The sequence below is a fragment of the Manis javanica genome, chromosome 9 (genome assembly GCF_040802235.1).
Source record: "Manis javanica isolate MJ-LG chromosome 9, MJ_LKY, whole genome shotgun sequence".
Taxonomy (NCBI): Eukaryota; Metazoa; Chordata; class Mammalia; order Pholidota; family Manidae; genus Manis; species Manis javanica.
In genome coordinates, this window is record NC_133164.1 from 70,545,121 (window position 1) to 70,558,912 (window position 13,792).

General features: G+C 45.6%; 1 protein-coding gene across 19 annotated transcripts in view; it reads left to right on the forward strand.

Annotated features, from left to right (window-relative positions):
- Positions 1-13,792, forward strand: part of DTNA (dystrobrevin alpha) — a 385,540-nt gene that overhangs the window by 312,038 nt on the left and 59,710 nt on the right. For 17 of the 19 annotated variants that reach the window (XM_073212753.1, XM_073212748.1, XM_073212755.1 and 14 more), the window contains 4 exons: positions 1,003-1,108; positions 3,091-3,257; positions 5,504-5,628; positions 9,928-10,011. In XM_073212753.1, coding sequence (XP_073068854.1) covers positions 1,003-1,108; positions 3,091-3,257; positions 5,504-5,628; positions 9,928-10,011 — 482 coding nt within the window. Of the gene's footprint in view, positions 1-1,002; positions 1,109-3,090; positions 3,258-5,503; positions 5,629-9,927; positions 10,012-10,499; positions 10,695-11,300; positions 11,524-13,792 lie in introns of those variants that run through there. The other 2 variants (XR_012121116.1, XM_017658082.3) reach the window with 2 other exon arrangements.

Genomic DNA, 13,792 nt, shown 5'->3' on the forward strand with positions numbered 1-13,792 from the left:
CCAAGCCAGCCCAAGTGGTTGTTCTGAAAGACCATATTTAGGTCTGTAAATTGTGGTAGTTAAAAAAAAAAATACTGTCTCATTACTTAGACTTTGCTAAAAATGCTGTTTCATAATAATGTTGCTACCAATCATATAAAAAGCTTAAGCTATTTAATATTATGAGGAAAGGCTAAAACTGTAAATATCTGCTGGTGAGAATGATTAATTGAAGGTAAAAAGCAACTCTCCTGTGAACTGCAAGGACTTGTGTGGGGCCTGGGCCTCAGGAAGCCCCTGGCTCTTCAGGACAATTTCTTATCCAAAAATATAAAAATGCCCCATCTACCTTGGTATCCTAACTCAAAATGTCAACTGAAATAGTGATTTTTGCATATGAACATGTAATTTTTTGTCATTCCTACTATTATAGTATCACATATTAATGTAAACTTATTTTCATCATTTTGAAAGAAGCTTATGATACATTCCTCTTCTATATCTGAAAGGACCAGGATCATGAGACAATACAGACTGAAGAAAGTAGTCAGAAGAAAGGAAAGAAAAGAATCTTTCTGCATTAGATCGTCCCCTCCAGGGAGGGTGGAGGGGTGGGGAGGTGGCCCAGGTGGGCCCTCCCAGCAGGAAGTCGTTGTACACATTGAGAAGACTGAGGGGCATGATCACAGTGTGGTCCTGACCACCTACTGGGTTAAATTCTGCAGAGATGCATCTCCATCTTCCCCGGTCACTTTCGTACAGCCCCTTGCACACAGACGGGGTCCTCTGGGATTGCTTCTCTCCTTGTGACACTGAACCAGGCTGAGTGGAGATAACCTAGCCCCATGTGTACTGATGTGTAGAGAGCAATCAGTGTTTTAAACTAGGAACTAGTTTCAAGTTATTTCTTTATATGTTAGAGGTTAATTGAATGTCTTGTTTTTCTTCAATCTCAAAGTATTTATATAGCAAGTAAGTTAAGATTGTTCTCTGTTGTAAATTTCTGTGGGTTTTTCAATGCAGAAAAAGGTCACCTTAAATGGCTTCTTGGACACACTCATGTCAGACCCCCCCCCGCAGTGTCTGGTCTGGCTGCCCCTCCTGCACCGGCTGGCAAATGTAGAAAATGGTAAGTACTCACTACTGAGCTAAGGCAGTTCCTTAAATTATGGAAATGAGCCCATCCAGGCTATTATTATTAAGCCAAGGTCATTTACCCAGTCTATTTAGTTCTTCTGAGCTTGGGTAGAACTAACCTCTCTCCCTGATTAGTAAGGCCTTAGAGATGTGCTGCAATTCTAAATATTTATTAAATTTCACTGTGTACCTCTCAGGTACAGGTCAGGTGTGCCTTAAAGACTTGTTAGAAGAGGAAAAGTATCTCAATTAGGAATGTGACATTTTCTAGTATTTGTTTTAGGTGCACATTTCCAATACTGGTAAACACAGCATGGACTTTATTCCTAGGTGCCTGGCCAGGAACAGGTGAAGGAGATAAGAAAAAAATTGGATGATAGCACCTTGCTAATCTTTAGTCATATGCTCCATTGTAAGCTTTCAACAGTTGTACTTATGCATAAGAAAAGAATAATGTAACTGTTATAACATGCTTTTTTTATAAAAGTAATTATTTCTAAATAAAAGAAATTACAGTTAGCATATCTATATTTAAATATGAAATGCAGTTCAAAACAAGATTTAAAGAAATTTAAACAGAACAATTCTGTGCCTCGATCTAATATTTAGATGTTCTTATTTATTGTTTAACTGAGATTTCTCCAGCCATAAGTGGAAAATATAATCCCATATCTCTTGGCTAGAATATTTACTTCCATACATTTCTTTAATATACATGGGGACTAAAGTTAGTTTAATTTTAAATTCCAAAGCAGAGTATTTAGCATCTGCCTTATTCTCTGTTTTAGGTAAAAGTTATAAATCTCTCCTGTTTTGCTCATGAGAAGATTTAAGAACTTAATAGTCTACCTCTGATCACTACCAAACATAGTTTTATTTTTGTGCTTCTTATTCATCTGCAGAGGTAAAGAGCAGTTGAGGTCCAGATCATACAGGATGAGTCTGCATTTCTGTTTCCAGTGCCAGAACCACTGTTTTCCAGGCATAAAGCTATAATTTTGTTCCTTCTCCTCAGTGTTTCCTGATCTTCCATCAGCCCCGTCCCCGCACAGTGCCCCTGGAGTCCCCGCATGGTACCCTGGGAGCCAGGTCCTCCCCAGCCTTCCCAGGAGCCGGGAAGAAGGGATGTTGCCCCAGAGCTGGCTGTGCCCTTGTGTCTGCAGTCTGCTCTTCACCTGCACATTCTCACTCACTTGCATTATTTTCCCTGGCTACTTAGCCAAGGATAACTTTACCAAAGGCAAGAATTGTTGCTGTTTGGTATCTTCAGCTCCTGGCGTCTAGAGAACTATTTGGATTCAATCATTTGTTAGCTTCAAATCTGAATTAGTTTTTTACCTTGCCTGCTTTATAATTCAAATTTCCTGCCAAAGAAAGTGTAAGTGCCTCTTGAACTACCTGAATCAGAGCTGTGTTTGGGTATTTTGTACGTCTCTCTGGGTCCTACCATCTGCCCCTCAAGAAAGGCAAAAAGTGTTCTTGTTAAATGGAGGCAGTGTCACTCATCAACTAAGCCCATTAACCACTACATTTTTCACAAAGGTGATTCCGTTCTCTCATGAGGTTTCCTGCTCCCCTCATCTCCCTTTCTTCGTCCCATTCTCCGTTTCTCCCGTGTCGGCCCCCCGCCCGCTGGACAGCCCCCTCTGCTCGCCCTTTGTTCTCGGACCTTCTGGTGAGCTGGGCTGGTCTCCCGGAGACACGGAGCGATCTGGGCGCCGGCGAGGCCGCTGGGGTAATTTATATGCTGGTGGTGTAAGAGGTGGGAGGAGAAAAAACAGAGGGCATTCCAGGGGTTCGCGTCAAAGAGCACCTACCCGCCACCCATTTCACGCTTGGCAAGGCCGGTGCGCAGAAGGCCTCCCTGGGCCCCGCCGCCTGCCGTCCGGCCCCGGGCGTGGGCCCGCTAAGCTGCGCCTGTCCTTCTCGCTCAGACTTGGCTCTCTGCCTTTTTCCTCACATCCTCCCCCGCAGTCTTCCATCCCGTCGAGTGTTCCTACTGCCACAGCGAGAGCATGATGGGCTTCCGCTACCGATGCCAGCAGTGCCACGACTACCAGCTCTGCCAGGACTGCTTCTGGAGGGGGCACGCCGGTGGCTCCCACAGCAACCAGCACCAGATGAAGGAGTACACGTCGTGGGTAAGGCCGGGCCGCGCGGGCGGGCCGGGAACAGAGGCAGGGCGATGGGCCGGCACCTTCCGCGCTGGCGCTCCCGCACCCTCTTGGGGCATCTCGCTGCGCCCGAGCCCCGTGTGACCTCCCCAGCCTTACACCATAGGAAGCTCAGTGAGGTAAGGGTCTTTCCCAGTTTGTTAGGGTTTTTCTGTAGGAGTCACTTAAAGATTACTGTTAGCTTCCTTCTCCTTAGGTTCTGAGTTATCTGAAGGGCATGGCTGGAATATAAAGGAGGCCTATAAGCACGGGCAATGAGTAATTTGTTCCATTTACTTTTTGGGAGGAGGAGATTGTGGTTTTAGATTAGCAAAACCATCTTCCCTCATGAACACTGAGTGGCCAGCTTGCCGAGGTGACCCCTGAGGGGTCTTTAGAATATGCATTCTAAATCAGAATTGTTTTTCTAGAAATTGTTATTGGGAACCAGTATTCAGTGTACATATATTAGTTGTTCTCTGTCAAATTCCAAATTCAAGGAACAGTTCTCTTCGCTAGCTTCGTATACTGAGGGCCTCATCCAGTCTAAACGCCATGTGCCAAACCAGCCACTATTGGTTATACCACATGCTAAGGACAGATATACTAACATGGCATTCACGATGGCAGACGGGAGAGAATGCTATTTCCTTACTGTCAACCTGTTACCAATTCTCAAACTTGTTCTATCTCAACTCTTGAAAGGTTGGTGTCTGAAGACTAATCATCTTTAATTGTTGTTTAATGTAAATACAAAAGTCAAATAAGGAGTCTTTTTCTTAGGGGTTGTGGACTCTAAAAATCATATGGAATGCCAACATCCTTACAAAGCAGGATCAGACCCCCTGGAGGATAAAGGGACCCCGATGTTTATAGGGTGAAGAGCTACTCCATTTTAAGTGTTCTAAGAATTACATCCTTGAAGAAGCTAAAGAGGGGCTGTTTGAACAACAGGGACACTGCAGGGTCAGCTCCCGACCACCACACAGAGCAAATAGTGCAAAAAAGCAAGTCAAGTGAATCTTTCGTTCCCCATGGCGAAGGTCCCGTTTGCCCTATGCTGTCATCTTTTCAGTGCACAGTAACCTATCTAAAAAACAATGTCCACACCTTAATTTAAAAATATTTCATTGCCAAAACATGCTATCGTCTGAGCTTTCAGGGAGTCATTATCACTGATCACAGTCACCATCACACATACAGTAATAACGAAACAACATGATACTGCAAGAATCACCAAATATGACACACAGACATCAAGTGAGCAAATGCTGTTGAGAAAATGGTGCCGGCAGACGGGCTTGAGGCTGGTTTGAAGTCTTGCTGCCAACCTTTGGTTTGGAAGGACACAGATCTTTGAAGTGCACTGAAGCGGAGTGCAAGCCAACCAGATGTCTGCACTTAGCTTGTAACTGATGAGGACAAAATACATCGTTGTATTGCCAGAGACAGGTTCTGGTTGTAAAAAAAAGTGACAAAATAATAGGCAGCTTCTCATGGGAAGGAAAAATGTGGGTAAGGGTTTATTAAATGCAGTAGATTTTTTTTTATTATTTTGGCTGTGGAATTTTAAGGTAAACATCCCATCAGTCTAAATGAGAAAATCTCATGATGCTCGGAAAGAAAACAAATTTTGAGTTCTGAAGACTTATATGAAAGCTCCACTTTACTTTTAACTGGCTGGATTCTGCCGCACCTGAACCTCTCGCACGGACTCCTGAAAACCCCTGTCCCTCTCCTTCCTCCCACTGCTGTCCCCTCCCAAGCTACTTCCTGTTGGGCCCAGCAGTCCTAGAATGCATCAGGTCCCATCAGCTCTGTGGCCTAAGCTCTCTGTTGTCTCCCACTGTATTTGAGATGAAGACTAGTCCTTGTGTGGCATGTCAGGACCTGAATGATCCACCTCCCATTTTCCTCTCCAGAATGGTCTCTTCTTTCTCCATTTGGACTTATTCCCAGGCTCCTGAGTTTTGTCAGAAGGACCCTGCTGGCCCATTAAGTCCTCGCTTAGATGTCTGAGGTAGGGACTGCTCCCATTTATGATAGCACCTGCCAACGCAAGCAGCAGGCACAGGCTCCCTCGTGGCCATTCCGGTGTTGAGCCAGCACCCTGGCTTAGACACTCAGGGAAGATTGCACGACTGAATGAGTGATTGTATGTCTACTATGAAAGCATACCATCTGATAACATGATCCATACATGATGGTTTTTATCCCTTCTGTCTGCTTTCCAGAAATCACCTGCTAAGAAGCTAACTAATGCGCTAAGCAAGTCCCTGAGCTGTGCTTCCAGCCACGAGCCTTTGCACCCCATGTTCCCTGACCAGCCTGAGAAGCCACTCAACTTGGCCCACATTGTGTGAGTTTCCCTGCCCTCCAGGTGAAGGGACATTTTTCTTCATTGACACATGTCCCGATCCACAAGGCTATTTCTTGTCAGTTGTCAAGGACCAAGTTTTAGAATTTAATGTTTAAAAGAAGAGTGTAAGCAATGTCATTATAATTTTTTCCTCACAGAGGTACCTCTGTTAGGATGCACATGTTAAGTGCACAACCCTAGTGTAATTCACCTAGAAGTAGAAAATATCCAAAAAGCACAGGTATAAAATATGGCTGTTAGTGGATTCTGCATGATTGGACATTAAAAATCAATGGAATTACCATGGTAAGAAAATTTTTAAATGCCTAAATACCATATGTGCTTTGTGCCCCAAATATAAAAGCTCTTGTTTGATTCTCTGCAGAGACAGTCATCTTAAAGATGTCAGCAAACTATAAATTGTTGGGTTTTTATCCCAAGCTACGTTACTTTAGAAGAATCATAGTCTGTGCAGGGGAAAGTTGAAGGTAGGAGGGGAATTCATCGGAACACCCAAAAGAGACTTTAAGAAACTTCTCCAAAGTATGTGTGGTCTGGTGGACAGAGATGGTTGGGCCGGGATGGTGCTGCCAGGCATCCCTTCCACGTCCTAGGACCTCAAGGCTTGCAGCCGGGGTAGCCGCAGGCCTAGGCGAGGTTAAGTTTATTCCTTGCTGTTACCTTGGGCTCAGAAGAAGAAAGAAGCCCATAAGCTGCCATGCACGATCAGGAATTATGTGGTAGCTGCTCCAGAAAGCTCCTGGAATGGATGGCCCCCAGAACTCCCTCTCCTCCCACATGGTCCAGCGGGACCTTGTGTGCATGCTGACATCAGGAGGGGGCTGATGGGGCCTACCCCCACAGAGTTCATGCTCCAGGCCGTTCAGACACAACCTGTGGGAGACCCCTTTGTGGGTCTGAGAGCCGTGTAAGGGCAGGAGGGCTTCCCCTGCCAGGCCCAGCAGCACCTTCCCACAGCATGTGCCGTGGCCTGTCTGCACAGACACCAGGCCCGGGGCTTGCCACGCCCAGCATTGCACAGTCTGCTGGCTGTGGTTGCCAGCCTGGACAAAGTGCCTGGAACACCCACATAAGCCACTTCTGTACAGTGTGCTTCACTTAGTTTGGGGAATTTTGCTCCCAAAAATAAAACAAACCAGGGGAAATAAATCTGGGGACTATCCCAAAGGGCCAGTCACGTGCAGAAAGTGACCTCATTCAAGCTGTTCTTGTCAGGTGCCGACTTCCCCTCCCAGAGCCAGGGATAGTCGCTAAGTTGTTAATGAATGACCACAGCTAAGTGAGAGCGAGTCTGTGCTCTCTGAGCTCCCCACAGAGTCACTCTCCTCCAGCCCAGCTAGGAGCTTCACCTCCGGAGGGCAGATGGGTGTGAGGGTGTGAGGGTGTGAGGGAGTGAGGGAGCAAGAGGCAGCGAGGGTGTGAGCAGTCCACCTCCCGGGGCTTTGCGATAGAATCTGTTTAGGGTGCTGCCTCCCCCTTGGAGACAGAATTGGGAAGTGAGGCAGTGCAAACTAAAAGCCATTTGCACAGGCGGTCACCCGGAGGTTTTACCAAGCCCAGGGCCTTGTACCTAGTCGGTAACCTGGACTGGAAGATGTCTGTGTGTGCTATTTAATTGGCTAATGAGTAAAAAATGTTTTAACTTTATAGTGGCAAAATGACCTGATCTGTTAATCACTGAGCAGAGGGCAATAGCTACACAATTTGGGTCCATGGACAATTTAAGGAATCCCTCAAAATTCTGCACAGATATGCCTTTTTCTGAGAAAAGCTCCATATATTTCACCAGATTCTCAAAATAGTTCTTGAATCAAAATGTTGATCTATACCCACGGTTAATGTATTTTTCCAGGGTGACTGTCTTAATTTCAAAATGCAAAGTGTGCAAAATATTTAATTGTTGAGATAACATGCAACAATTTCTGGATGCAGAAAGTCCAGTCTATATTACAGAATATTTTTTTTACTTTTAGCTTTAGATATTTTTCTACTTGTTATTCAAATGTTATGGCCCTGAACGTATATGTATGTCTTTTTTTTAATGGGGATATCTAACACTTCTAATTTTAAAATAAGCTGTTTGTTTAGCTATTCTAAACTATCATAGGCACATGGAGGCCACTTCAGTGGTAACATTTTGATATTTGAGCATTTCTTCTTGGCTGTTGCATTCCTTGTAAATGCTGTCATGACTAACAGTCTCTATTCTCTTCAATTTTTGCTTTCCAAAGTGATACTTGGTAAGTAGTTCAAGGTCTCTAATGTACTTGTAGACACTTATAAGCAGTTACAAGACACAGAACAAGTGACATGAAGCTAGCTTAAAACTAATTCTGTCTTAAATTGCACAGTTTTACCTTATGAGAAGAATGCCAACTTTATAAAAATGTCCTCTGCAAAGGTCTTGTCCAGAAAGAAAACTGTCCTTTAGGCTCCTGTGGCTTTATCATGTGGAAAAAGAAAACTAGATTTCTTTTTCATGAGAATACATAAGTTTAAAATTCCCAGTGTGTTCTGTTTATTACATTAGGTGACCGGCCGTTTGATTAGGGAAGACACAGGAACTTTAGTCCCTTTGCAAGCCACCACTTGGTGCCAAGGTTAGCCATTCTGTGTCCCAAGTGTGACATTTCCATGATGGACCTCAGCTGGGAAGCCATTTACTAAGAAACTTCAATTCAGCTTTGCAGTGACCAGCTCAACAGAGCAAATTTACCAGAGGATTGGAAAAGCATTTCAAATCCACTGCTTTCTCATTTCCTAGAGATAAAGCAAGATAGGAATTTTTCTAAGAAGGCAAAAGAAAACCAGAAATGCTGGTCAAATTGATGCTTCAACTTTTTGCAAAGCTAAAAGGAAAGTCTTTCATTCTGCTCAGTGTTTTAAAGTCTGATATACTAGCTTTTCCAAATTCACAGAGGACATTGGTAAAAATTAACATCCTTCTTAAAAGGCTGAGCCTGTTCAGCTAAAGGCAGAATTCATTTTAAACTGGCCGCTTATGTCAAGGACACATCCTAGATAAATAATACAAAACACTATTAAGATAGTTTTCAGGCCTTAAGCTAATAGTTTACAGTACATGAAATAGCAAACCTGCTGTTTCAGCCTCATGCAATAAATAGGTCTCATAGAACATATTTAGCACAAGTACTGGACACCAAACATACAGCGAATTTTTGCATACAGTGCTGACATTTTTAAATCTGCATAGCTTGTGTCCATTCCCACAGACACAGCAGGATAAGCAAGTCCACTTTTCCCCAGGATCTCATCATTCTAGAATCTAAAATCCACTCTGGTTCCCAAAGTTACAAATTAAACCATTACATGTGTGTCTCTTGATCAAGACAGCACTAGATTCTGTAGGTTACAGTAATTAATACCTGGCTATCAAAAAGTCTACACTGTCCGACTCAACCATAAAATTACAGAGGAACCAAAATTTCCTCTGACTCGAAGTGATCCTCCATCTTCTGAACTTTAAATCCCTTCTCCTTTTACCCTGGGATATGTTACAGGAAACCTAAAATAAGACTAAAAACTTCTTGGGGATGAGATAGGAATCTTAGTTCTGTCACATTGCCTGAACTGAGACATTATTGATAGGACAGAATGACAGGCAGACATGAAAATAAGAGTGGGTGACAGGCCTGGAACAGGTGGGGTCAGGGCCACAGACAATCTGAGGAATACTGAACATGTTTTCTTCCTCTCAACATATGGAGAAAGTAAGGTTTGTGGCATGTCTTGCACTGTGTGCCCTGTGGCACGGACCACCCAGGGCACACAAACTCTTGAGGTGCTCGCCTGCAACCTCACTTAGCACAGGGAACAAATGGGGCGCCATACGGTTCTGCAGCGGAGCCCTCCCGGAGGCGTGTCGGGGGAAGGCCTGTCCAGGGAGCTCAGGAGGCAGGCCCGGGCCTCGGGAATCCTCCTCCGAAGCGCCCGGAGCCTTCCTTGGAAGGCGGCCCGTGTGCGGCCGCCTGGAGCCCTGGAGACCCGTTCGGAAGTGAGGCCTCAGGGAAGCGCCGCGGCTCAGAGCTCGGAGCGCGGGGCGGCCGTAGGTCTTCCTCCGTGTATGGAGATTCTGACTCTCGGGGAAATGTAGCTTCCTAAAACTCTTAAAACAACGTAATTGGGAAATAAAAAGTTGCATGTTGATCCTGTGTAAAATAGAAGGTCTTCCCGGCCCCTTTGCCTGAGGGGTGGTGGGTGGGTTCTGCCCACGACCCCCTCGTTCCAGCGCCCCGCACACGCCTTGCTCTGTTTCAGGCCACCCAGACCCGCGACCGGCGTGAGCGACGCCCTGTTCTCCCACTCCGTCCCCGCCTCGGGCAGCCCCTTCGTGGCCAGGAGGTAAGCCCTGACCCTGTCATGAAGTAAGTCCTCTCTTTAACCATAACCCTTGATTCTGTGCCACAACCAATATTCTAATGGCAGCCAAGTATGGAATATTATGGTCAGAAACTAGTTTGTAGGTATCTGCTTTCAATTTCATTCATTTGGAGGCGTTTGAAGACAGCAGGGGTGGCTTTGGGGTCGCGTCACGTCCGGGACTCTGCAAGGTCCCTGCCCTGAGGACACGGGTGTGCTACGCTCATGGCCAGCCGCTCTCAGGACACCTGGAATGGCCCATCCAAGCCAGGGAACTGGGATTTCAAGATGCACTGGGGGATTATTATGTTCATTCTGAACCATCTTGTAATTTAAAGCTAAAGATATTTAAGAGCCCTCTCTTGGTGAGCTCTGAGCTCTGGGGTCCCTGAGACTGAAGACCAAACTCGGAAATGTAGTTTCCACATAAGTAATTTCACGGGTAATAACAAGAACTTATTTTTAAAAAGGTGGATATGTGTCTCATCTTTCTGCACCAAGATCCACTTACATGTGGGCGAAGAGCGGGTGAGTGGGTGATTCCCTTAGAACTAGCGTGCTCAGGACGCAGGGCCGAGGCACCACATCATTCAGTCAGAGGTCATGAATGAAGAGCCAGGTGGTCACAGATACAAGGCAAACCTCCCAGGAAGGCAGAGATGTGGGTAAGAAAATTGGGATAAAGAACTGAACAAAAGATTTCAAATGACTCTAGGTAGAAACAAAAAACCATGTCATGTTTCATAAAATGAACATGATCAGTCTTTTTCCCTGAAGAGGTTTTGAGGTCCCAATCTCAGTGTGATCCCCTGGCACATTCCAGCTGATTTGCAAACTGTGTGATTCGGAACCCTGCTGACTTTTCCCCAGTTCCTGCAAACTTTCTGCCCATCAGCAGGAACCCGAAATGATGCTGTTCCCTTTATTCTAACTCGCAGAATAAGCAGAACATGGCAGTTCATAGTCTCTCAATCCTGTTAATTAAGCAGGTCTGCAAACAGTGGGAATGAGGCGACAGTTGAACTGCAGAACATCCTTTAAATAATACACTTTAGGCCCTCAGTGTGACCCTGTAAGCTCTCCTGTTCAGACCACCTTTGCAGAAACAAAATTGACTGTAAAGCCTGGAAGAGACATAGGCCTGTGCGTCTCTCCAGGGAAGGTCTAGCATTCTTTGAGAAAGTCGTGCTTTTATTAGGAAGCTCTGCCTTCTGCAGACCCCAAGCAGAGATAGACCCCATCCTTACTGAGGTCGTTTTGTATCATTTCAGCTTGGACGGTGCTTATGGCAGACACGTCTAGATGGGGAACACGGCCCCCTCTGAAATGCCCTCTCACACTCCCCAGAGTGCATGATCATTTCCCTTTTCCCACGTTCAGTCCCTTTGGAATGCAGACACGTGGTTTAAGTCTGCAGCTCCATCATCTTGGAGACTGGCTTCTGGTTTCTGCTGTAAGGGTCTGTTCAATAAAGCTATACACTGCATGTCTTTCCTCATTGAGTGGGCCTTGCTCTGTCCATGGGAGGTTTAGATGAGGTCTCGGTGGGCTACCCCTCAGGTCAGCTGAGGAGCTCCACTCGTAAAGCCGTGAAGCCCGCGTGGCCATGGCATGGTCAGTGTTGCGCCGGGTCCCAGCCGGTCCGTGGGCCATTCTGCCCCACCACTAACCCCAGGGGTGTCTGGTGGAAACAGGCCTCCTGGGGCTTCCTCAGACTCTCTGGAGAATCCCCCGGGAGCTGGACCTCTTAGCACTCACCTCCCTCCCCCACTTGCTTTACTGATTTCATGGCCGTGCAGCAGCGTGTACATGGGAGGCATATGTGCAAAGAGTGCCGAGCCAAATCCTCTGCTTTGGACGAGTCTCTCTGCTTTGCAAGCCCCCAAGTGGTGATTTCGTAGACATGAATTAAAGAGCCTTTTGGAATGATTTTTAGCATGAGTAGGGGGAGACCCCCTCATACTGCAGTACAAGACTTGAGAATTCACACCTTTCTGGGCCCTGGCCCGGGTGTCTTCCCCAGAGAGGACAGTCTGATTCCTGCCCAAGTAGAATTTCAAAACCAATCTTGTGCTCTTTATGCTCAACTTGTACCACTTGATAATGTGAGTGGCAACCCACTGTTTACTTCTGTGTGTACACTAAGGCCCATGGAAACCCTTCATACCAAAAGTAGACATAAATTAAAGGTCCTATTCTTCCTACGATGGACTGAACCAAAGAAATCAGACCTAGAGCTCCACTCTCACTCCTATACCACCCCCGTGGCCCCTCTTAACATCAGGTAAAACCTGAAACCTGAACAAGCCAGGAATGGTACTGGTCAGTGCGAAGGGAGCATTAAGAGAGGAGGGAAGTTTGCTGTGCAGATGTTTCATTCAGCCTGAGTTTTTGTGCTTCTGTATTGTGACCTTTCTTGGGAAGATAAAGCAGAATGAGGATGAATTGAAATCGCCACTCTGGAGCCCTCACTGCACAGTCCCCTTAGTCCTTCAGAGCATGCCACTTTGATCTCCAGAAGGCACAAGGATGCACCTTTGAAGATCACCCCTGGTGATCTCCTCACACAGATTCACAAGTGTGTGACTCCGGCTACCACCACTGTCTGTCGCAGCTCCTATTCTTTTACCCATTTCTAGCTAGATACTGGATTCAGCTTTCCCTTACTTAAAAGAAAAGAGGGAATGCTCAGAGGCTCCCCTTGATCCTCTGAATTCTCTTCATGCGAGCCATCAAGTGTGTGCACACATTCACTGCCGGTTACAAATTAAGTACAACATGGATCAAAAAACACAATTCACGGACTGATTCACCTCACTCATTTTCTTGATCATAATGTTCATAAACCTAGGTTACTTCCTTATAAATTCATATGCATGAATTTATAGGACATATGGCCGCATCGATGGAAATGTGTCATCACCACTAGAAGAAGAGCACCGAGGGCTTTGGTGGCGGGCCGGCAGCGCTAAGGCCATGAAGGGCAGCCTTCCCCCTGGAGGCACCACCGCCCAGGCCCATGCCCTCCCTCCTCCCCTCAGTCCTGAGCCCCAGGCTTTCTGTCACTGTTCATGGCATCACACTCCCTTTGTGAGATCTTAATTATCTTGCCCAAACCCTTGCTTCATTTATGTGAGAGACCTAACCAGTCCTTTCTTATGTAAAATTAAGTTCCTGTAATTATGGCCATCTTCTTCTTTAGTCAAAATAAGAATATTCTGAAAGTTTGAAAGGCTCTCTCCAAGGTTTCCTGGGTATCTCCATAGACACGGGCTCTAAAGCAGCAACCACTCACAATGGGATCACTTCGGCTCTCATACGTAGCACACAGCCAGCTCTTCCCACCCACCCAAGCGTCAGAAAATTTCTTAGGATTAAATGAGTGTGTTATACACAGTCCAATATGCTGTTTTCTGGTTTGTCACAATAACATGTGGTTAGTTATCAATACTGCATTTGGGCTCAATAGTGTGTATGGGAAGGCATACCACCTACCCCAAACACCCCCCAAATCCTGATTCTCCCCAGTGGAGTAGCATTTGTGAGTTATTTTTGTTGGTTGATTGGCTTGGGTTTTTAACCACAGAGAGGCTAATTCACTGTGCCTTCTTCAAATACTTTGCTTGCCTAAAGATTCTTTACCTAACAAGTCAGATTTTTAATCTGATAAAATGTTCAAACTAGATTTGGGCATTTGTGCTGTGGTAATTAAAAGTGAATAAAGTAAAATCAAAGCACTGAATTCATCCTTCACTTCTGAAAA